The following is a 23,725-nucleotide window of genomic DNA, read 5'->3' as shown; positions in this document are numbered from 1 at the left end:
TGGAGCAATTAGAAGCAAAAAAGTTTTTCGATCAGTTTGCAAATTTGACAAGGCTGTATGTTTTTTCAATTTTTGAAGATTTTCACAAAATCCAATTTTAACGGGAATTTCCCGGATTTTTCAACAAAAAACAGTTAGAACCGCTTGAAACTAGTTTTATCTGGTTTAATCGGGATTTTGGAGCAATTAGAAGCAAAAAAGTTTTTCGATCGATTTGAAAATTTGGCAAGGCAATAGCCTTGGTGTTTTTTCAATTTTTGTAGATTTTCATAAAATCCAATTTTAACGGGAATTTACCGGATTTTTCAACAAAAAACAGTTAGAACCGCTTCAAACGGGTTTAATCTGGTTTATTCGGGATTTTTGAGCAATTAAAACCAAAAAAGATTTTTGTGATAAATTTGAGAATTTGGCAAGGCTATAGTGTTGGTGTTTTTGACGATTTTCGTAAAATCCAATTTTAACGGGAATTTACCGGATTTTTCAGCAAAACCAGTTAGAACCGCTTCAAACTGGTTTAATCTGGTTTAATCTGGATTTTGGAGCAATTAGAAGCAAAAAAGTTTTTCGATTAGTTTGCAAATTTGGCAAGGCTGTATTTTGACAATTTTTATAAAATCCAATTTTAACGGGAATTTACGGATATCCAATTTTAAAAAAAACAATTTTCTTTAATCATAAAAGCTTTTTTACCAAAAATAAGAACGTTTATTTATTTAAACTTGAAAAAAAAAATGTCTAGTAGAAATGCGCAGCACTACATCAAAGTGTATCTCGGTGAGCTGACTTTTGTTTCTTCACACCAAACTATATAATATTATGTGAATGCTAGCCTCCACACAGTATAATGTTACTATATCAAAAGTAATTGTTGGTTGTCGTGATTGCCGCGATTGTTTTGTATTGTGAACAAACAATGGCAATTGGCTGTATAACAAACTTAGTATTTTTTGGGGAGGACTTGCGTGCCATTTTTTATTAGGTCGCGTGCCACATTTGGCACGCGTGCCGCTTATTGGACACCCCTGAACTAGACACTCATAATTACGTTTAAGCAATAGAGTAAGGCTGCCCAAGACTCGACCGGAGTTTCTGTGCTGCCACCTAGTAACAATTATTTTATAATATAGGGTACGTTAAGAGTTTATTGTAGGCATTCGTTGCACAGAAGAGGGCTGGCTCTTTCTGGCGGTGTGTTCATCACTAGGGTAGCACCACCCCGAAAGAGGAATAATCTAATACTCACCCGAGTTTGAGCTTTTTTCCCCAACGTTTAAAGTGAATTTTCTGCAAATATTTTCAATTTACGTATGCCGGAAGTTTAAGCTGTAATTGTCGTAGACCTTTCAGCTTAGAACTGCACTAATTTCTAACGGATATGGGGATTTAAATATAGTTACCCGCTGGAAAACGTTTGTTATATTTGCGGCTTTACACCAAAACTTACAAAACTAAAGGATGCGTGTGCAAATAATACAGCAGAATCGCACACCTAATGGCGCTAAAGACCAGTGTTATAATGACTTAAGTCAATGAAACTTGACTTGGAGATATTTAAACCGATTACTAAATGCAAAAAATGTTAAATTCGGTCAGAATGGACGTGTTCAACATTTTTAAGTTTACTATTAATATGTGATGTGGCAATGCTGTGACTTAAAAATGAATTGCATTACTGATGACCTAAACTGGGTTTTGACTGATATTTGTTGAAAATGACTTGACCTGGACTTAGGCCTAACTCATTTACAAAAAATGACTTGACATATGTTAGACACATATATTTTTGTTCCTTTCTGCAGCTTGAACCTTTTAGAATGACCGACGCACTTACATTACTCAACCCGAAACACTGTTTTCACAAAGATTTATTTCGTCGACAAAAAGGCAGAAAAATCGGAAAAGAATTAAAATCAATTTTCATTTCGTAAAAAAACAACAACAACACATCGCGGGCGCAAACCAATTAAAGAAGCGTCGCGTTTTGCTTGCACGAGTTCTGGCAATAATCACCCCGTTTTTCTTAGGGGCTGGATCCGCCCCAAGGGTGGGGGGTCAGGGGAGTTAATGACCCCCTCCTCCCCCTCCCGCGTAAGAAGCGGCGGTGATATTGACGTAACAAGGAGGAACAAAGGCTTCTGGGTCGGCTATGTTCTTGACGGCCGAGTAAGTGGCTGAAACACCTCCGACCACCCCGATGACGATTATGATGATGTGAATGGGGATTTCCCATCGGGGCATCACCCTAAAAACAAATATGAAATGGTTGGAACACTTGGAGTTTTCTTACATTTATCTTGACCATATTGATTTAAAGAAATTATTATAAATGAAAAAACAGCTCCTTTGCTAATTGAATTAATTTAAAAGAAGTAATTGAATTGCCAGAAGAACAGGCTTTTGATTTATATTACTATGCCTGGTAGCAACAGTTTATATATTAATCAATATACTGTTGCTGCCAGGCATTGTGTACATATTAAATTTGTTCTTGTGGCAAATATTTTTTACTAATAGGTGTACCGACGTTTAGATCTTCTTTTTCTTTATTAAACTGAGAAGATTTGAAACTAAATCCTGGATTAGGCTACGACTTACGTCGAAATTAGTTGATGTAACATTATTAATTGCTTCTCGGGAATGTTAAAACGACCAGAACAATTTAGAAAGTTGATTCAATTTAATAATTTTGAATGTAATGTGTCTTTTAAATGCAACAATATTATATAGCAGTAAACTAAGTTTTGGGTGTCCAGACCCCCAATTTTCAATTTTCCTAGGTATAATTATAGATTAACTTCAAGCTTTTTTATGCTGCTGTTGTTGCATTGAAGATAACTGTGTCGCCCAACCTTCGCTGTTATATACTTACGTTTAGTATTTGGGTCGCCCCAAAGAAGGTTGAGAAACCCTAGCATATTTGTTGGAGCATAATGGTTGAGGCATGAGTAGGACGTAATAAGAATATAAAAACCAACACGGAAGTCGGAAGTATTTTGAACGTTTCAAATAACTCTTTATTCTTTTCAACATATTTTTTTAAGGTATTGGAAATGAATAAAGATTATTTGAAACGTTCAAAATGAAACCTACTTCTGTATGAGCGTTGGTATTTTATTACGTCTTACTACCATATATAGTATACGCTCCACACAAAAGACAACCAATACAACAAGACTCACGCTCCTTCCCAGTCCTTTCCGTGAAGTCTGCAGAGTTTCCAGAAGCAGAGTGAAGGAAACACGAAGGTATTTAAGGTCACAGCGCTTCCTCCCACCAATGCTAGGATGTGGCCGAATCGAGGACAACTCTCAGCAGTGAAGATGATCACTAGGGTGATTGAGGATCGCACCAGCACACGCTTGATACCGAACTCTGTGAAAAAGGGAATGGTATTTTTTTATAAGTTGTGAATATGGCAAGATAAAATAAATACATTCAGCAGAAAAAGAAAGGCCCAAATAAATGATAAATCACTGAAGATGGCATAAGCATTTGCCGAAACGTATGCAAATAAAAGAATGAATCTTTTATGATTTATTTGGGCCACTCTTTTTCTACTGAAGATTATGAACAGATCCATCCATGTTTAGTGTTTCTAAAAAATAAGTAAGTCAAGCAAAAACCAAATGCAAATTTGACATATTTTTGCAGGTTTACAAACTAGTGTCGATTCACAGAAAACGTTGTTCAGTACAAAAACAGTTTTTAACCCTTTACATTTTTTACAGGTTTACACGCTTGATGCCGAACTCTGTGAGTTGAGAGGTTGGATAAGTGATTAGGACAAAATAGAATTCTATTTCAATAAAGTAGGTTGCTCAACTGCGACATCCTGCTTATATTTTATGTGTTTGAGTAAATAAGACTCAGAAAACAATATATGACGGGAAAGATCAGTTAACCCTTTAGGTGTGCAAAAAAGCACAGCAAAAGTTGTGGAAAAAGCACAGCAAAAGTTGTGGAAAAAGCACAGCAAAAGTTGTGGAAAAAGCACAGCAAAAGTTGTGGAAAAAGCACAGCAAAAGTTGTGGAAAAAGCACAGCAAAAGTTGTGGAAAAAGCACAGCAAAAGTTGTGGAAAAAGCACAGCAAAAGTTGTGGAAAAAGCACAGCAAAAGTTGTGGAAAAAGCACAGCAAAAGTTGTGGAAAAAGCACAGCAAAAGTTGTGGAAAAAGCACAGCAATTGCTGAAGTCAATTTCTATTAAAAAAGTGTTTGAACTTCGAAAAAGCCCAATCGCACCGAAATACTTGTGAATTAAATAGGTATTTGTAAGTAATTCGGTAAAATCGTTTTTTAACAGGACTAGTTTCGAACCGAAATTATCTTAAAAAACTTTACATATATAAAATTCTTTCTACTTTTTTATATGTAATTCGTATTAATAAACGGAATCTTTTTGGAGAGCGATTGTGGCACCAAAATAGCATGTTTCTAGCAAAAAATGTGCCATAGAAATCAGCAATTCCTATTTGCTTTATAGTTTCTGTTTACGTCTGATTTTAAGAAAAGTGGCATGATATAAAATTGTGATGCTAAAAAGTACTTTTACCAACTTTACTTCGGTGAAATGAAACATCTTAAAACACAGTCACATAGCTGAGTATTTAGTACAATGGTCGGCAAACTTTGCTGTCGCGGCCCAAAGTACTCTTCCAGAGCTATTAAAGGGCCACTACATGAAACCAATGAAAGACACAAACAAACATATGTGTTTAATAACATCTGTGATCTGGCCCCTCGGAAGTACATGAAACCACTACGACAACAGGGGAGAATTCAGCATTTTGTTAAGCCTGTGGGCATTTAAATATTTGGTAAAACTCTGCGGCCATAAAATACAAAATAAAGTAATAAAAATAAAAAACCTGTGAGTAAAGAAAAACGCTATTTAGACTGGGAGGCCTATAACGCACCGTCTGGCAGTTTGAGGGGTAGTTCGAACACCTGACTGAGGGGGTTTTGGATAATGACGTAGGCGAATACGAGATGCATCGTGATGAGGATTGATGCGATTACTTGAAGGATTCCAGGACTCAAGGAACTGAAGATGTTGTCAGCCACCAGGTCGCCGTACACACCGAAACCTGCGGCTCCGACCGGGATGTACGCACACAGGATCGCTACAAAAGAATTTAAATTGTTTTTCGTTGGTTTGTAGAAATGTTAGCCTACTTCTATTTCCAATCCGTTTTAAATAAATCTTAAGATAATGAATGGAAGTTGTAGTTAGACGTAGAATGAATATCAAAGCCCATAAAGTGACAGCATTTTGAACGTTTCGAATAAATCTTAATATAATGGCTGGAGGTTGTAGTTAGAGATAGACGAAGAATGAATATCAAAGCCCATAGAAAAGTAATAACACTTTAAACGTTTGGAATAACTCTTAATTCATTTCTAACATGTTGAGCGTTCAAAATGCTACCTACTACTGTTCGGGCTTTGATATTCTTACTGTCTTACTACACGATCCAACTATTATGCTCCATAATCCTATATTGTTTCATTTTATTTTTGGTGTATTTGATGTGATACTTCTATTTTTAACCCTATTGCAATAAGATTGTTTTGTTGCATGTCATTTTACAAATGTGACCCTCCTTCAACAAGTTTCTACTTGACGGAGGCCCCAAATTAGTTATTTTTTAAAATTATAAGTCGGCGGCGCACTTGAGCTTGGAGATTTGACAATCCTTTGGGAACAAATTAATTAGCGGTGCCAAGTGCTAGTATGTATTGTTGATTGGATGTACTTTTTGTTTTTACAGATTAAAACGTGGCTGTTTAAACAGTATTGGTTGAGCAAGCAAATACGGTGTTCTGGGGTCCAAAAATTTCGTCGTCGGATATATTTCTTTAGCCCCCTGATACAGGAAATATTACCGTTGTTTTTAAACCTGCATCGTTTATTAGCCATGTCGGTAAATATAATTGACTTTGAGTTTTAAATGGTAACTGTTATTGTTTTGATAAACTATTTTTTGTTTAGGAACACTAAACACGGATTTGTTCATAATCTTCAGTAGAAAGAGATTGGCCCAAATAATAGATAAAAGATTCATTCTTTTATTAGCAAATTCTATTTATTTTTTGTTAATTTTACTTTACTTGCTGCTTTCTGGTGGAAACGAGACAACTTTAGAATAAACAAAACGCAGAACTAATATTTTGTAAATGCTTAAAAATACTTCTACTTATCTTAAGGCTTGACAAAACGGTTTATATCTAAATTCAGGGTTTAAAAACTTACAAAAAATAATAAGTAAAGTAGAAATAGCACTTTTTACATTGACTTGAAACTGAAAAAAATTCATCCGTTTAAAAAGCTTTATTGTATGTTCGCAACACTTGCAGGATTTGGTAAAACTAAATTCACCTATGGTAGTAACTTACCTGACATGGCGATGACAACGGTCTTGGGAAAGTCTGCCGGTTGTCTCATGTCGGCTTGGATGGTGGGGAAGGCGGCCATTCCCCCGAAACAAAAGAGAATCATCCCAAAAGCGAGGAAGAAGGTTTCAAAACCACGTTCAAAGGGTTCCGCGTCTTTGGGACAAGAGAAAACGAATCAAGATAAATATAAAACCAAAAAGTAACTAGGCGGCAGTCGTTAGCTACAGAGAGCTAAAACGCAATATTTCAGGTTTTTACCACCCAAGCAAAGGCCCCTGGGGGTACAGCCTTCTACAAAGCACCTACATACCACTCTACGCCACATCTGAAAATGTGAAGGTTCTACGATGTATACTTTTTCTATGAAGCTTCGGACAAAAATCGGTCTGAAACATGCCATAGCAAACCATAGCAAACGGCAAAAACAAGATATGTCCCGAAAATAAATTTTCGGCCCATTTCACCAGACGGGGGTAGAGATCGACAACGAAGTTATACGATGACGTCACACTATTTTAGTTTTTTGCCCTCTTATTTCTTCTAGTATTTTTAGTTGAGTTATTGCTCACAATCGAACAAGTTCACCAATTTTAATGGTTTATCATTTTATTTAGTGATTGACTTCGAGTGGACTTGCTCTAATAATAATATAATGACTTAGCTTGGGCAACTGATGACTTGGACCGGGACTTAATTTGTTATTATTTTTTAAAGGCTTGACTTGGATTTAAGTTAATTCACAAATAACTTGATTTAAAAAAATCTAAACGTGGACTTAAGTCAGGGGTTCTTGAACTTTTTTTAACGCGAACCCCTGACGTTTTGGGGGGCTTCGCGTGGACCACGGTATAGGCAAAATGACGTCATAAATTTACGTCACAATACAAATGAACTTCATAAATCTGCTGATTTCGGTCAAAACATGTGAAAGTGGAATGGAGTCTAAATACTCTGTTTTATTTTTAAATAAAATGTTTTCTATGACAAATTGATTACTTCTTAAATATAGACTAACATTTCAATTAAGGCCTTATGGACCCCCTAAAACTGGTTTACGGACCCCCAAGGGGTTTATGGACCCCAGTTTAAGAACCCCTGGCTTAAATTAATCCAAAATGACTTAACTGGGACTTGCCTTGCTTTTTTTGAAATACTTGACTTGGACTTTAGCTATTTCACAATGACATGGCTGGGACTTAAATCATTTGTAAATGACTTGTTTACAACACTGTACATTGTACAATTATCCACCTCCGTTCTGAACAGCCAGGTTGTGCTCGTCAGTTCGGTTTTTGGAAACTTCGATGTCCATCATGCACTGGATGAAGATAAGGATGCAAGCGATGAAAGTGGTCACCGTGGCTCCCAGGGCTATTGGCCTGAAATTGTGGCAAAAAAAGTTAGGAAGATATTTTTGTTTTGGCCTTGCAAAAATTAGGGTTATTCGAATCAAACAGTTTAACAAATATATAACTTTTTTTGTTTATAAAAGGGCGAATCTTTAAGAAATCCAAAACCGTTGGCAGCAAGTTTCTGCTTGTTCATCATTGCTCAGCTGACGTGTTTATTAACAATAAAACTCAAAATTAAAAAAACCCGGGTAATGCCCAGACCTTAACAAAAGGAATATATATTTCTTCTGTACTGGCATCGTCAGTTCCTATATTTTTGCGTTTAGGTCTATTGATAATTATGCTACAGTCATATATCCTTGGAAAAAATGAGTCTTACCTAGCCAAAGTCATCCATATGACTTTTCGTGTTTTAGTTAATTTTGTGAGAATGCTTTTGATTAAACATAGGGATATTGTGATGAATTAATTAGCGAAAATAAATATTTATTTTTCAGAAGCCTTTACCAATGATGCCAAGTACATCAACGAGCAATGCTACAATCATGAAAGCATTTTATGTTTTGGGTACACTATGCACGGATCGGTAATGTAGCTTGATAATAAATTTCAAAGCCAAAACGGTCGAGTAGATCGACATTACCCAGCTAACACACAACGTATTTTCGACGTTCGGATTTTTTTTTTAAACTAAGTAAACGTTGTGGGAATGTGTCCAAACGAACGTTAAGAAAATACGTCGAGGCCGTGTTATCAAAACGTAATGTAAAACGTAGCATTAACGTCAAAATTAACGTTAAGAAAAACCGCAATGCGACCAAATTTCAACGTCATTTGTAACGTACAAACAACGTTGATTACAGACGTCGATCTTAACATGTTTTACATCATTTTGGACGTCACTTCGAACGTTTGTGGAACGTTATTTTTTAACGTTGCGACGAACCACAATGAAACAAATTTACAACGTCATAGGTGACATGCAAATAACGTTGATTACTGACGTAAAATCTAACATTTTTAGACCGGTTCAGACGTCTTTTACACGTTTAATTGACGCTATATATTTAACGTTCCGTAAAACTATAACGCAACCAGCTTAGAACGTCATACGTGACGTAGAATTCACGTTCATTTCTGACGTCACAATTAACTTGTTATAGACAAATTTTAACGTAACTTCAAACGTTTGTTTAACGTTCTTTCGTAACGTTGAAACAAACCAAATGCAACTTATTTTAAAACGTCATAAATCACGTACAAAAAACGTTGTTTACTGACGTCAAAACTAACGTCTTTTCAGCCACTTTTGACGTCGTTTAAACGTTTTTTCAATTCAATGGTATTCTTTAAAAAAATTGTGGCGCACCACAAAGTAACCTGATTATAACGTCAAAGGTGACGTACGAACAAGGTTAATTAATTACTTCGAGGCTAATAACTTGTTTTAGGCTATTTTGTACGTCAGAGCGAACGTTTTGCTAACATTATTTTTAAACTTTGTGACCACCATTGATGTTACTAATTTACAACGTGATACGTGACGTACAATCAACATTAAATTTTGACATCAAAGCTAATTTCTTGGAGACCAGGACGCCATTTTAAGCGTTATAATAACGTCATTTTACCGTTTTGACTAACTACAATGTTATATAATTAAAACGTGAAACGTGACGTAACAACAACGTTACCTTTTGTAACAAGGATAATTTTTTTATGACTATTTTGTACATCATTTCTAACGTTTTAATAACGTAATTTCTCAACCTTATTACAAACCTTAATGTAACCAATTTAGAACGTCATAGGTGACGTACATGCAACGTTAATTACTCACGTCAAAGTAAACTTGATTTCATGTCATACGTTGTCGTGAGAAACCACAATGGACCCAATTTAGGAAATCATACGTGACGTACAATCAACGGTGATTTCTGACGTCAAAGCTAACTTATTTAAGACCGTTTTGGATGTAATTTTAAACGTTTTAATAACGTTATTTCTTGACGTTGCGTCAAACTAAGATCCAACTAACTGACAACGTCACGCGTGAGGTATAAATGATGTTGAATTCTAAGGTCAAAGCTTACTTCTTTGACAGCATTTTGGACGTGATTTTAAGCTTTTTAATAACGTTATTTTTTGGTTTGTAACTAACAACAAAGCAATCTAATTAGAACTTCACGTGACGTAAAAACTACGGTAAATACTGACATCGAAGCTTAGTTGTGTTTAGAATTAGACTATTTTATACGTCATTTATAACGTTAATATAACGTTATTTTTCAACGTTATTACAATCTTCAATATAACCAATTCAAAACATCATACGTGGCGTATATGCAAAAAGCAATGATAACTGTCGCTGAAGATAACTTATTTGAAACCATTTTAAATGCTATTTTCAAAAGTTCCAATAACTTTATTTCTTGACATTACGAAAAACTTAAACGCGACCAAATTTGCAACATCTTAAATGATCGTAGTCATTTCGAAGGTTACGGCAAACCACAATGCAACCGGATTAAAACGTTAAACGTGACGTATACAACAAGGTATATACCTGACATCGAGGTCAACTTGTTTTAGACTATTTTATACATAAATTAAAACATTTCATTAATATTGTTTAGCGTTGATACAAACGTCAAAGGAACCCTATTAAAACGTTAAACGTGAGGTAGAAACAACATCAATTAGCCTACTTACGTTGAAGGTAACTGATTTTAGACGAATTTGCGTGTCATACACAGTTTTTTCGACTGAGCTGAAGTACAATCGAATCAAAATGTCATACGTGTCGTATAAAAAACGTTGTTTACCGACGTCAAAACTAACTTTCCAAGTTTTAATTTTCGTTAAATAGAAATGCTTTCTTTTAAGGAATGCGTCGGGATTATGTAGCCTATTTACAAAATATTTGTTTTTTTCTGTAATGTGTTTTGATTAACTATTTTAGAAAATGTAAAGAAGTATACTTAGTTATGCTTACATAAAATAGAGATGTGACTTAATTTAAGATAGCATTTTAGTAAGGGTAACATTGTCTTTACATGAAACAAATCGCATAAAAAAGTACTTAGCGCAGCGACCGCTATAGACGCAGTTTCCTGGATAGACAAGAATGTCGCTCCCTGCTGCTTTTTTTTCGCGGTTTTCGAACGGCGCGTAAACTCGTGATTGGCCAATAAGCGGATGACATCACAGTCCAGTTTGAACATTTGCTGTCAGGACATTGGAATTCAAAATAAGTTTTGGCAGCTCAGCGCTAGGGTGCTTGTTAGATATTTAGGTTGTTTTCCTTAAACCATGAAGATTAGGGTTACATAAAAAGATAAGGCTTTGTTATCAAATATATTTTCAGGTTAAATAGTCTAAGCTGTATTTGTAGTTTTATTTATAACTTTTATTTTAAGTAGGAAAAAAAATGATTTACTGAATAAATGACTTTAAAGCCTCCACTAATTTTCATCTAACATAGAAAAACAAGCTCTATTACCTCTGTGGGCAATTGCAGGCACTGGTCTAGAATCCTACCACAGTGCACAATATTTGGGTTAGGGTGCGGGTTAGCATTTTGGATTAGGGTGGGTGAAGTATTAAATAATAGATATAATAATACTTGGCCCACCCTCACCCAAACGCTAACTCGCACCCTAACCTAAATATTGTGCGTTGATTTAATCATTGTGGTAGGATTCTAAACCAGCGCCCAATTGCATTCTACGGCGAGTGAACACCCAAACTTTTTAGACAATTTTAATGCAAATCTTTATATTTGTATCATGCCAGCGTAAATACCTTGGGTGTGCATAAAACCCCAAATGAACACTTGAAAATTCATTACTGAAGATCTCGACTAAAGGCTTGATTAAAAGTTCAAGGTGGGATTTGAAGAAGGGTACACGTTAAAGATATTCCTCATGAACTTGGCTGCTCATCAATATTTACAGGTAAATTAGTGATTAATATTTTCAAGATTTTTGTTAATTATTATATTTATTTGACTCTTACTGTTTTGTTTTATGCTTGCAATTGCCCTAGATGCTAACAACAAAGACTTTAAAATGTATCCTGGCTGCGTTTAAATTTCTTTATTTGGGCAGCAATTTTTTTCAAAACCTACCAGTGATAGTTATACAATGTCACCAGAATTTTAATTTTATATATTTCTGACCAGTCTGCATTCTGTGGACCAGAAGCTACACAGCACAAAACGCTATCACACAATAAGTAAAGGCAAAATAAACATAATATGACAGAATTATTGGGAAAAAATTATACCATAGACTAGTACTAAGAATGGTCTATATTTTTTTAATATAAAAACAAAGTTTAAAAAATGTAAAAAATACTAATATTCATTATTAAATGTTATTATTGGCAAAAAAATGAGATAAAAATTCTTGATACTAAATTTTACCAAACAAATTCAGGTTGCACAAGAAAATACATTAACAGTGATATAAAATTTCTGTGCTTGGCTAAATTAGTAAATGGCACATTCCCTATTTCCTAATTTTTATATTATTTGCCCACAGCTCTCTCGATGTATCACACATGCATTCAGATTCGGATTAAACTGATGGATTTTCGTTTTACACCGCTGGATTTGTATTGTTCTTAGTTTTTCAATACGTTGTTGTTGTTAACGTTACTTTCCTGTTTTAATGTGCATTGTTTTACACATAGTCTGTGAAATGCAAAACTTTTTCAATTTTGTCTTTTAGACTGTGTTAGTGTAATAGAGCAATTTAAGTAACACTATAAAATTTGTGTGTTTTGCAGGTCCACAGACCAATTTTCTCAGTTTTCTTGTCTTTTTTACAGTTCTTTATTGTCAACATTTTTATACTGCCGTGTTTGTTTTACTTCAATACTATATTATTTCTATATTTTCCTGGATGGTAATTGTTTAGAAGATTTAGTAAGAATTTGCAAGTGTAAATAATTACAGTCAGATATGTCACAACAAGTATAAGTGTTTTAAAAGTTCAAAAACATCGTTATTATGTTTCTTTTTTGCGCATTATACCGTAGTTGCGAATGTAATTTGTAACTTCATTGCAAACGTAATTTGTAGGGCATGGAGTCCAAACTATTACGCAAACATAACAATGTAAACGCTTTCAATAACCTAGTTTTACAACGTAGTTTCCAACGTCGCATGAACTTTGTCCGGATCACACATTTTTACGTAAAAATAACGTCTGTGATAAACTTATAAATAACGTCGCTGAACATCGTAATTTGCAACGTCTAATCTACGTCGTCTGGAATAGACACTTCTACGTAAAAACAACGTTCATGATAAAGGTATAAATAACGTAGTTGCACAACGTCGCATCTAGGTCGTAAAGTGTCGACGCTTTTACGTGAAAATAACGTTCATGATAAACGTCTAAATAACGTAGTTGCACAACGTCGCATCTACATCGTTTGGTGTCGACGCTTTTACGTGAAAATATCGTTCAGGATAAACGTATAAATAACGTCGCTGAACATCGTAATTTGCAACGTCTAATCTACGTCATCTGGAGTAGACACTTCTACGTAAAAATAACGTTTATGATAAACGTATAAATAACGTAGTTGCACAACGTCGCATCTAGGTCGTAAAGTGTCGACGCTTTTACGTAGAAATAACGTTGGTTGCAACGTCTTATCGACCAAACTTAAACCAAAAATCTACGTCGCTGCGACGTCAAATTGTTAGCTGGGTATCTTGATAAAGACGTTTCGATACGAACTTGTATTATCATCAGTTAATGTGTCACATGATACAAGCTCGTATCGAAACGTCTTAATCAAGATGATGTCGATCTACTCGACCTTTTTGGCTTTGCAATTTATTATCAAGCTATTTTATGTCTCACTGACCAGAAATCTTTTGGACTTTTGAGCCAACAGAACGGGCACAAAACTCCACCAATGATCATGACCCAGTAACAGAGTGACATATCCACGCCGACCTACAGAAAACAAGCATTAACAAAGCGTCAACGTTTCAAATTTTAAAAGTTTCAAGTTTTTATTTTTTCTCCCCATCCACGCTTAATGCAATTCACACGCGAAATAAGAAAGTAATTAACGTTACCGGATTTGGGGAAGGATGAGCCTTGAACCACAAGTGGTTATACAAAGAGACTGACCTTTATACAAAGACGAATAGTTTGAAGAGTCCCAAGTAAAACTTTTATATTTTCGGTATTTTGTTTTATCGTAGTATATTTAACTATTACACAGTACAGAATTTGCAAAAAGGCTGTTACGGTGAACCCAACATGGATGCTAAAAATTCACATGGATACAATTTCGAACCAAGTCATGATTGGTGAAATATCTTAGGACCTAGCAAAGCAATTTTCAACAAAAAGGCTAGAAAGTCAAGGCACTTGCGTTAAAAGTAAGGGTTAAGCTGTTCCTTTACTAACTTACTTAAATTAAAACCATTCTTATAGAAAATCAAATCTTTACAAAACAATCATGAAAGAATATAAACTATAAAAGCAATACAAGGTACGTGTTTTACGTAAGTCATATGCTTTTATGTCGTTTTTTATTCTAACTACCAAGTTATTAATATAGTACCTCAAGCGCTTCAATCATTAACTTTAGTCATTTACACTGAATCCCAGTGTAGTGTAAACCCTACCAGCATTAGTAGGCCTTGTATGTTGCCGGATGCGATAAGCAGGAGCACGACGCACACTCCGTACAGAGTAAAGTACACCGATATGTTGACGATCACCCTGGAAAAGAGTGGAGCAGTTAGCACTATTGCAACCTCTTACAATTGGAAACATGTTACAGCTTTGTTAATCATTTGTAGCTAAGTGGCAAATAATTATTAGTTTTGACTTTTATTGGTACACTGGAACACATGTGCAAAAACAAAAACATTAAAACAAATAAAACCCTGTTGCAATGTTAAAAAAACACAGATAATATTCACACACAAACACCGAAGTAAAGCTATAAGTACAAAAAAACTTGCAAATATTTCTTCAAAGGATTTATTTAAGACAGAAATATACATTTTCAAAACAGGGAAAAACCGGAAGATCTAGGTATGTTTGGTCAGCATTTGAACTTCGGAGCATAATGGTTGGAGGTTGTAATAAGCCGCAATAAGAATATCAAAATCCATACAGAAGTAGGTGTCATTTTGAACTTTCGAATAAATCTTTTTTTTTTAACATAGAAAAAGGCCTGCTAAGTGTATATATAATGATGAGGCAGACGTCAGAAAGAAGGAAACAAGGAGAGATACATAATCTAAAGCGGGTGTGCGCGATTAGAAGGTAGGTCGCCGATGGCCGATGAATAAAGAGTTATTCGAAACAAAATGATATCTACCTCTTATGGGTCTTGATATTATTATTACATCAGCATTTAAACTTTGGTAATCTGAAGCATGGCGAGTGATAACCTTTTTTTAAACGAAGTCTTTACCTTCCTGGTGTCCCGAAGGCGTTGAGGCCGATGGTGGGGTAGGGGTCAGCGCAGTGTCCCTGTAGCTCGGGTTTGTTCTCCCTCAAGAGAGTCCAACATCTTCCCAGCACTGTTCCGGTGAAGGAAGAGATGCCAGCGCACATAAAGATAAGGAAGATGCCAACCTGAATGTAGGAGGAGACATGAATCGGGAGCTGTAGCTGTTGTCTTACTGTAAAGGCCCGTTTACACTACAGTTGCACTGAGCTGAGAAAAAACTAATTTGCATTTAATTTCTATTGTGGCGAGCGTTTCACGCTTAGCTAAACTAACACCCCGTGCAGCTGGAAAAACGTTACGTTTTTGAGCGATTTTTACGCCCAGCTCAACTCAACTCAGCGCAGCTGTAGTGTAAGCAGGTCTTAAGGCTCAAGAAAACGTGCGAATTCCTTGACTATAACTAGCAGGGATGCGGAGTAGTAGTCGGACTCGGGACTCGACGGAGTCGGTTTGTTTTGCTGGAAACTCGGGACTCTAGTAAGAACACGTAAAAGTCCAATATCCGACGTGCGCATACGCAGTACTAAATTTTGAAACTAATATGGCCGCCAACTGAAATACATTGTTCTCCAACAATTTATTTTGGATGGATGAATTATATCAGGGGTCGGCAACCTTTTTTGCACTGCGGACCGGTTTAAAACTAAAATTTTGTCGCGGACCGGCCTTCAAAAACAACAAATGTTCAGGAAAGGAAATTTATTACAACTTTCAATACGAACTTAATGCTAGTTTTTGCCGTAAAGAGAGCGGCGTCCGGCCAGCCAAACAATTTAGTTTAACCCAGCCCGCGGCTCATTTCAATAAAACTTTTAGGCCTTACGTTTTTTTCTTAAATTACACTGGTATAACATAATTACCAATTCCTATATTCTACCACCTTCTCAAAATAAGGATATTTAAGTTCGTTTTTGCAACAAAATTTTAATCTTACAACCCTGCTACGGACCGGTAACCAACTCCTCGCGGACAGGCGTTTGTCGACCACGGAACTATATGACATGTAAAATACAGACTGCAGATTCAGAGTCGGACTCGAAACTCGTTTTTTAAGCTACTGCGCAGCCCTGGTAACTATAGGTATTCCCTTGAATGGCTAGGGTTGTTCGGTAGTATCAGATCGGAGTTGATACCCTATACTAAGTTTTAGTATCGGTGCTGATCCGATACTAAAGTAATTTAGAATTTTTAGCCAAGATTTGCGAACCAAAAAGGCCACCATTCAATCATGAAGTTAAATTTAATCACAAAATAATAGGTTCTTAACTGGGTATTATCAAACTTTTCAACGAAGCGGGCCGTGAACGTTTTCATTTTTCCTACTTTTTCCCAAAATATCGGGCATCGGTTTTGGAATTAAATGTATCGGAGACTCTGGGTTATGTCAACCGGAAATTGAGGCACGGAAACTCAAAGAAACTGTTTTAAGGCTGGAAGCAATTTAAATCCTGTAAAAGGTTTTAATGCAAGTGTAACTTTTGCTTCTTTTCAGCCTATTTAACATCACGAAGTCAAAATTAACATGAATAAGCGTAGCTGCTTGGTTTATTGAGTGGGCAGCGAAAACCTCTATAACTTAATACAAGATAACGACTTCACAGCAAAATACAAGATAACGACTTTACTTTTGTAGTCTCTATAGCCTTTTCAATGTGGGAAGGGCATTCATTTGTGAGTATAACTTCACGAATTACGTTATTTCTCCAAATAAAACTCGGTATATGCTTTTTTGACTTTTGGGTAACTCTTGTATGGTGTCATGGAGTTGACCACAATATATTGTTGTACTTTACCGGGAAATTTTACTTTACAATCACGAAGCGACAGTCATGCAATTGCTCTAAACCTTACAAGTTGTTCCTAATTTTCGATATGTTGCTATTTACAATCCATACCTATACTTGTTTAGGATGCTATATTTTGATTGCGTTTGTCCGCTTTTAGGAATTATTACTAGCGACCGAGTACGGTTACGAAAAACAGCGATAAAAGTTCAAAGTCCAAAGACCAAGGTTCGCCCTGATAGTTAGGCTACCCAAGTTTGTTGGCACAAGTACAAAGTCAACGTGACCTACACAACAAATCAAGTTCGTGTGCACCGTTCGGCAATGCAGCAGACCATGGGTGGCTAACCTATGGCGCATGCGCCCACAGTGTGGAACTAATTTTTATTTGTTCACATATTTGTCACACAAATGTTTTAATAATCACACAAATACTTTTTTTACCAACTTGTTATAACGACCATGTTTGTGTTAATAACATTAGGGGTGCTAACGTTGCAACATGTGATAACTGAATTCACAGATATCATGATTATCACGAAGCGCTTGAATAAAATCATATGCTTCGTGATTAGTACGCGATGGTTATCATTAGTTTAATTTTGCCTAATACTTACACTGTTACGTTGTTTATTCAGATATACTGAAAATGCCTTTGTAATATATATATAAATATATATATTTTAATATCTATAAACAGCGTCTGACCTGAATTACCAGCTTTGTTGAACTGTGCTGTTCGAAATCGATATGAAATTGTGTAGAGTTAGTACAACGCTATCGCTGTTTTATATTTTCCAATGAAAATGACGAAAACAACTCAATCATGGTTATTTCTCGACCTGATCGTATATGAAATATACAAACCGGCACTTACCCATCCTGCGTCCTTGACTGCCTTGGGCAGCGCCAGGACCCCACTCCCTGTCATCTCACCCGTGATGAAGAGAACCGCCGTGATGACCGTAAGTCCTGATGTTGCGGCCGATGAAACGTCATTCTGAGGAGAAAATGTACGTTTTTTATTTCGTTTTCGCAAACATGCCTTATGCCTGAAATTTCGTTTTACAAGATAGCGAACTTGTACAGCAGCAAATCCACCCATTTAGGACAGTGTTGTGAGTATCCTAAGTGAGTCACGAAACAGCAATACACCAATGGTCGCCACATTCTGTTAGTACGAGCAACTTCACAATGAAGGGGATCTACACTCTACAGTACAACATCATTTAATGAACGATACACACACATATAAGTGGACAACAATTGTAAACTAGCCCTTCTGAAGCTTTTTGACCAACGATTACGGCTTACGTATCAATAGTACACCGAAATCTTGGTACAGGCAACTCATATTGAAGTGGATATACAGTACCATATCATTCAATAAAAGATTAAAACGGACATGTGTGTTAAACAACTGTAAACTAGCCCTTCTGAAGCTGCTTATTGACCAACGATTACAGGCTTACGTATCAATAGTACACCGAAAGCCATTGCAGACTCACCGAAACTATCGATCAATGATGCAAGCAAGGCAATCTAGAATCTAGATAAACAACTAGCCTGCAGTGAGGTCATATAGTTTTTAGTTTCAAATTTGATGATCAAATTGATAAGTTTGAGTGCCAAACTGTCCAAATGAAATACTCTTTTAACGCACATTGCCCGAAGTCTGCACAAATTACACATTAAAAATTAGCAACATCAATCTTACCCATATGCCTATGTTTGACGAGAAAATAGAACATTTTAGTTGACGTTTTATATAGTAACATGTATTTTTTCCTTGGAACCCAGAGATCCATGCGTAAAATTTATCATCTTGAAGGTAAGAAACTTATTTTAACTTCCGCCCTTGGTATGAAGGCCAGGAGGGGTGTTGTTCCTTTACTAGTTAGTTGTAGACATTGTCACCTGTTACTACACGAACCCTGACCCTGCCTGACTTACACTTATAGGTCGGCATTGTACAATTCTACAGGTCTACTTGCAGAAGGAACTATTCTGTAAATTGTCATCGGAGACAGACCCGATATGTAATCCAATTCGGTGCAGCTGTTGGTTGTGTGATATTGAATTAAAACAGTCTTTTAGGCCTTTTTGTAAAGAGCTTTTGAGATCGTGCTAAGTTCTTATAGATGGCTTACGTAGACGTGTTGTTTAAAAAAGGTTTTTAAATTACAATAAAAAGTTTGAAGTTCAGTTTTGTTTCTTTTGACATCCAAGCATTATTTTTTTAAGCAAACTATCCACTGGTGACAGGCAATACCATCATGACATCATTTAAAATTTTATTTTATTCTTATTTGTTCGTATAAATGTGAAATGACTGGACAACGAGCCACAATTTTAAATTACTAATGAGGTGAAAAAATAATGTTTGTGGTTGACCTAGAACATTTTTTTTGGACCAGGGAAAACTTTCTATTAAAAACAAATTCTAGCTTTAAACTTCCTAAAGAGAACCTTTTAAAAAATGCTTTCCCGCCTTATTCTTCTGCGGCAATGGATCGTTTGCTATTGTGTGTTTAACGTGGTAAACGAAGGAATTTCGCTGCTTCTTATCACGGGCGTAGTTTTTAATGTTTGCCATCCTTCGAGAATCGTGGACCACAGAAGGTTTACGACTAGATATAAATTGCAAAGCGATTGGCCTTTGCGCACCAATAAACTTAAGAGAAGGCCAACATAAATTACATCAACCTTAAATAACGTCACTCATCTACTAGTTTTTATACAAACAAAGATGCAAACACGGAACGAAATCGATATGAAAATGTAGATGTTGATAGTTATAGTGATATTAGCTTTTATATGTTCCAATGAAAATGACGAAAACAATCCAAGAGGAAATAAAGTACGGCAGAAGTTAAATCAAAGTTTTGACAAAGTGGTGCTATTTCCCTCTTTACATTTATACTTCAATTTTGTTAAAACTCAAGGAGAAAATTAAATTTTTAACCAATTCCATAATATTCAACATGTCGATTTTGGAATGTTTAGTTGTCGTCCGCTACTACTCGTAATCATTTAAGGTCGTAAATTTTGCAAATTTTAGCTATACGTTTTACGTCGTAGGCCTACACGTTTATCGGGAAACGTATTTAAAATGCGTCTACAGCGATACGTTTTGGCTCGTCAAAATCATAAAATCACAAAATTACAGGTAAACATTATGGTTTAAGCTGGTATGAAAAAGCACAATTAAATCAATAAAACCTTGACTAACTGTATAGGTTTGAAATAGATTTTATCTTAGGAAGGTAGGTTACCATAAATGCTACTGTTACGGAAGATTACTTATGCCCATTTAATCTAAATATAAGCGATTGAATAACGTTATTGAACTGTGATTAGTAAGAATATCAAAGCCCATACATTTTCAACATGTCGAAAATGAATAAAGAGTTGTTCGAAACGCTCAAAACGCTACCTACTTCTGTATGGGCTTTGATCGTCTAATTAACACTACAACCTCCAACCATTATGCCCGAGCTATGATTAGTTGTTCGCAACCGGTGTACGATATTCACTACGAAAGACAAAATCAAACTACGGTTAAAACAAAAGGAAAAAGTGTTTTTAAATGGAAAGGTGACTAGAATATTACGATAGGGATACGTATGCAGTCTCTATAGGTGCGCCTTGAAGTAAGAAAAGTTCAGAAACACTGCGTTGTAGACCTAACGGCAAATGTAGCTAGATCGCTATATTTGCAAAGAATATCAATTTTCTATAAAATGATATTGTACAATAGCTGAGACAAGCAATATGACAAGGTACATAGGTTCAAGAAAGTCATTTCTGCCGAGTTAGCTCAATATGGAAGTGGAATGTATAACAGAAGTATTTACGTTTCACTCAATTTATGACATATTTTGAAATATGAAATAACCTTATAACGTTATTACGTACAAAGAAACCGCGGCACAGCGGTTTCATTCGAATACCGCTCGACAGCTACAAGTCAAGATTAATCAAAGCCCAATGTCAAAACGACGTCAAGGTTATAAAAAACCAAGCGGCGTTCGTCTTAAATGCGGCTTCCTAATGAGAAAACGAGACCACGAGCATGAGGCTACTCTACGGTCACTGGCCTTAAGCCCCGCAATTCAACATGAAACGCTTTGTTTGCCCGCAATACGGACACAGATGGCCTGTATTGTCCGACAAACAAGTATCAGCGATGCTTGTAACACATGCTTTTTGAATGTGGTTTGGCCGACCTAGGTCTAAAAAGGTGCTTGGAACATTGCTTACAATCGACATGCTTCGAGTTGATTCCAGGAGGCTTTAAAACATATTTAACGCTGTTCATTAGTAGGCCTTCAACCATATACAGAGACTACAGTTTAAAATCTCATCCGTTAACAGTACAAATAAGATTTGTGACATAATTTTGCGATTTTTTAAAACTAATTTATGCATTTTTAAGCAACAAATCGAATAATTAGGGAATTAATTTGAATAAAGACTCCTACAGAGGGTTAAAAAAAGTTATGTTGTAATGGAACTATTTGTCCATTATGATGTTCCGTTGTATTTACAATTTGTATAGTAAAAACTACATGCTATATAACCAGTAAAGATCTGCCTAATGTTTAATAATAGACGCAGCTGCAACCAACTGAACGCCAAGTCTGGTAAGGATCAATCAGTGAAGCAACATACATTCCACAAGGTCTATACGCAGATGGTAACCCTGCTTATAGGGATGTCGATAGCTATAAAGCTCAACGACCGGCGTAAAAACACGGCGCTACTAATTTACGATTCCGCACAAATTTAACGACGCATGTAAAAATAGCATTAAAGGAAAATCATTTAATGCGTGTGTGGCATTCGTAAAATTAACGTAAAACAGCCAAATTTGCCATAGCACAAAGCATTTATATTTGTGCAACCTTATGATTTTTTACTTCTCGCCGGGTTTCGCCTATCTTATTATCCATCATACACCCCTTCACAAAAATCCGTATACATAACAGAAACGCAATAGTTAGTTTCTCGCCATGACAGAGAAAATCAAACACAGAGATAAGGTTTCCAAGAAGGCCTGGCGCCTCAGTATATGTTTAAAACTCTTGGCAACTATAGGCTATAGAGTTTTTACTTTATGCACCCCAATTACCAATCCATGGAACAAAATTAGTAGCATTTGCGAAGGCGAATTACGCGTCTATAGATATAAAAAAGTTGGGGATTTATTCTTAAATTATGGAGCGTGATTTCCATAGATCACTGCTTCAGCTTTTTACATATCTGATAATTGGTGGGTGCGATGCCATTTGGAAAAAGTATATAATTAGCAATAGTTCTAACATACACTGCAGCGTCAAAGGGATACTCAAATTGTAGACGTGTAATTTGTATGGATTAATGCTACTTTTTTTACAATGTCTGATAATTGGGAGTGTAATGAAGAAACAAACTCTAATTTAGCTAGTCAAAAGATTTAACATAAACTGCTGCGCCAGACATTCTTACAAAACCTTATCTCTGCAATTCATTGAGCCCTAACAGAAACGTAACCATATACCAAGTGAATAACCAACCTAACTTTACGTACCTTCTCACTTTTTCCGCCTTTCTGTCCCGGCTTATTAAGCAATTCCAGAAACTCGGGCCCTTCACTTTCCATTATGCCTTCAACACTTTACAGAAACGCAGACGACTTGGCTGACAAAACGCACAACGCTGTTCCCAGTCTGATCAATTAGCCGACGCGTAATCGACAGTCGCGACAAATTCCTCAATCTCGGATGCCGATTTAACCACCTAAAGTCGAGCTACGTCACAGCACACGCCTCCTTTGACGATATCAAGTTTCGTGGAATATTAACAGCAGAGGCGGGTAGGGCAATTGGCAAAGGCAGGGGCTAACGTTAAAGGCTGCTTAATTTGGGTGGCAATGACTGGCTTAGAGTGCTTGGCTGTTGCTTGATAGCGTTTAAGGCTTGTTTGCAAAGCTTGCGCAAGCTAAGTCAACTCACCGTTATGTTGCAATACCGGTGCGACCACCAGTCCCTATTGGTTGGTGTAGAGCGGTCGGCAAACACGCCTTCGCGACCTCACGAAACGTTAGAGTGCTTGGAACCTTTTTATAATTTCATGCCCATTCATATATGTATAAATTTTTATATTCGTGTATTCCAAATACAAAACTTCTATGCCAATTTTGTAAAGAGCTGCAGAATTTTCCTTTTTTTAATCGAGCAAATTTGTCTGATATTGTGTTTTATTTAATTTCAAACAATTGTTTTTTGATTTTTTAATTTATGGCCATCCAGTTTTCAAATTTTTGGCCATCTAAACTAATGCTAATTGTTTCATTACTATTTTTTTACTGATTGGTAAAACGGAGTAAGTCAGCTCTCCGCTATGATGCAAATACCGGCGCGCCCGCCCGTCGCTATTGGTTCGTTTGGAGCGATCGGCAAACATACCTTTGCGACCTCGGCCGCTCACTGCCGGGTCAACAACTCCGCACAACAAGCAGAGTATTGCCACAAAAGCCGGTACGAGGCGAACTTTAAGAGTTGAGCTGCTGAAAATCGGCAAAGCGCCGGATACAATCCAAATATCTGGCTTATGATTGGCCTCCTTTTCCCAGAGGGCTTGCTGCTGTTGTAGTCGGACTGCTGACAAGCCAATAAGCTTGTCTCGATACTTCAGCATCGAGTTGGGAGAT

At 36.3% G+C, this 23,725-nt stretch overlaps 1 protein-coding gene across 1 annotated transcript; it reads right to left on the bottom strand.

Annotated features, from left to right (window-relative positions):
- Positions 1-1,896: 1,896 nt before the first annotated feature.
- On the bottom strand, positions 1,897-22,713 carry LOC146146598 (uncharacterized). Its single transcript, XM_083387634.1, has 10 exons — positions 22,604-22,713; positions 17,909-18,031; positions 15,209-15,372; positions 14,409-14,505; positions 13,634-13,725; positions 7,650-7,777; positions 6,399-6,551; positions 4,919-5,125; positions 3,183-3,375; positions 1,897-2,245 (listed from the first exon to the last, which is right to left on the bottom strand). Exons 1-10 carry the CDS (start codon positions 22,673-22,675, stop codon positions 2,065-2,067), a joined length of 1,410 nt encoding a protein of 469 aa, XP_083243760.1. The 5' UTR covers positions 22,676-22,713; the 3' UTR covers positions 1,897-2,064.
- Positions 22,714-23,725: the final 1,012 nt, after the last annotated feature.

Source organism: Ascidiella aspersa, chromosome 4 (genome assembly GCF_963924565.1).
Source record: "Ascidiella aspersa chromosome 4, kaAscAspe10.2, whole genome shotgun sequence".
Classification (NCBI taxonomy): Eukaryota; Metazoa; Chordata; class Ascidiacea; order Phlebobranchia; family Ascidiidae; genus Ascidiella; species Ascidiella aspersa.
The sequence above is the reverse complement of the archived record's forward strand: the minus strand, read 5'-3'. Positions and strand labels throughout refer to the sequence as shown.

Coding starts and splice junctions, on each gene's coding strand:
- LOC146146598 (XM_083387634.1), bottom strand. CDS start 22,675: ATGGAAAGTGAAGGGCCCGAGTTTCTGGAATTGCTTAATAAGCCGGGA. Junction 7,778..13,633: donor AAAAGTCCAAAAGATTTCTG/GTCAGTGAGACA, acceptor CCACAATTTCAG/GCCAATAGCCCTGGGAGCCA. Junction 2,246..3,182: donor GGAAAGGACTGGGAAGGAGC/GTGAGTCTTGTT, acceptor ATTTGTTTTTAG/GGTGATGCCCCGATGGGAAA.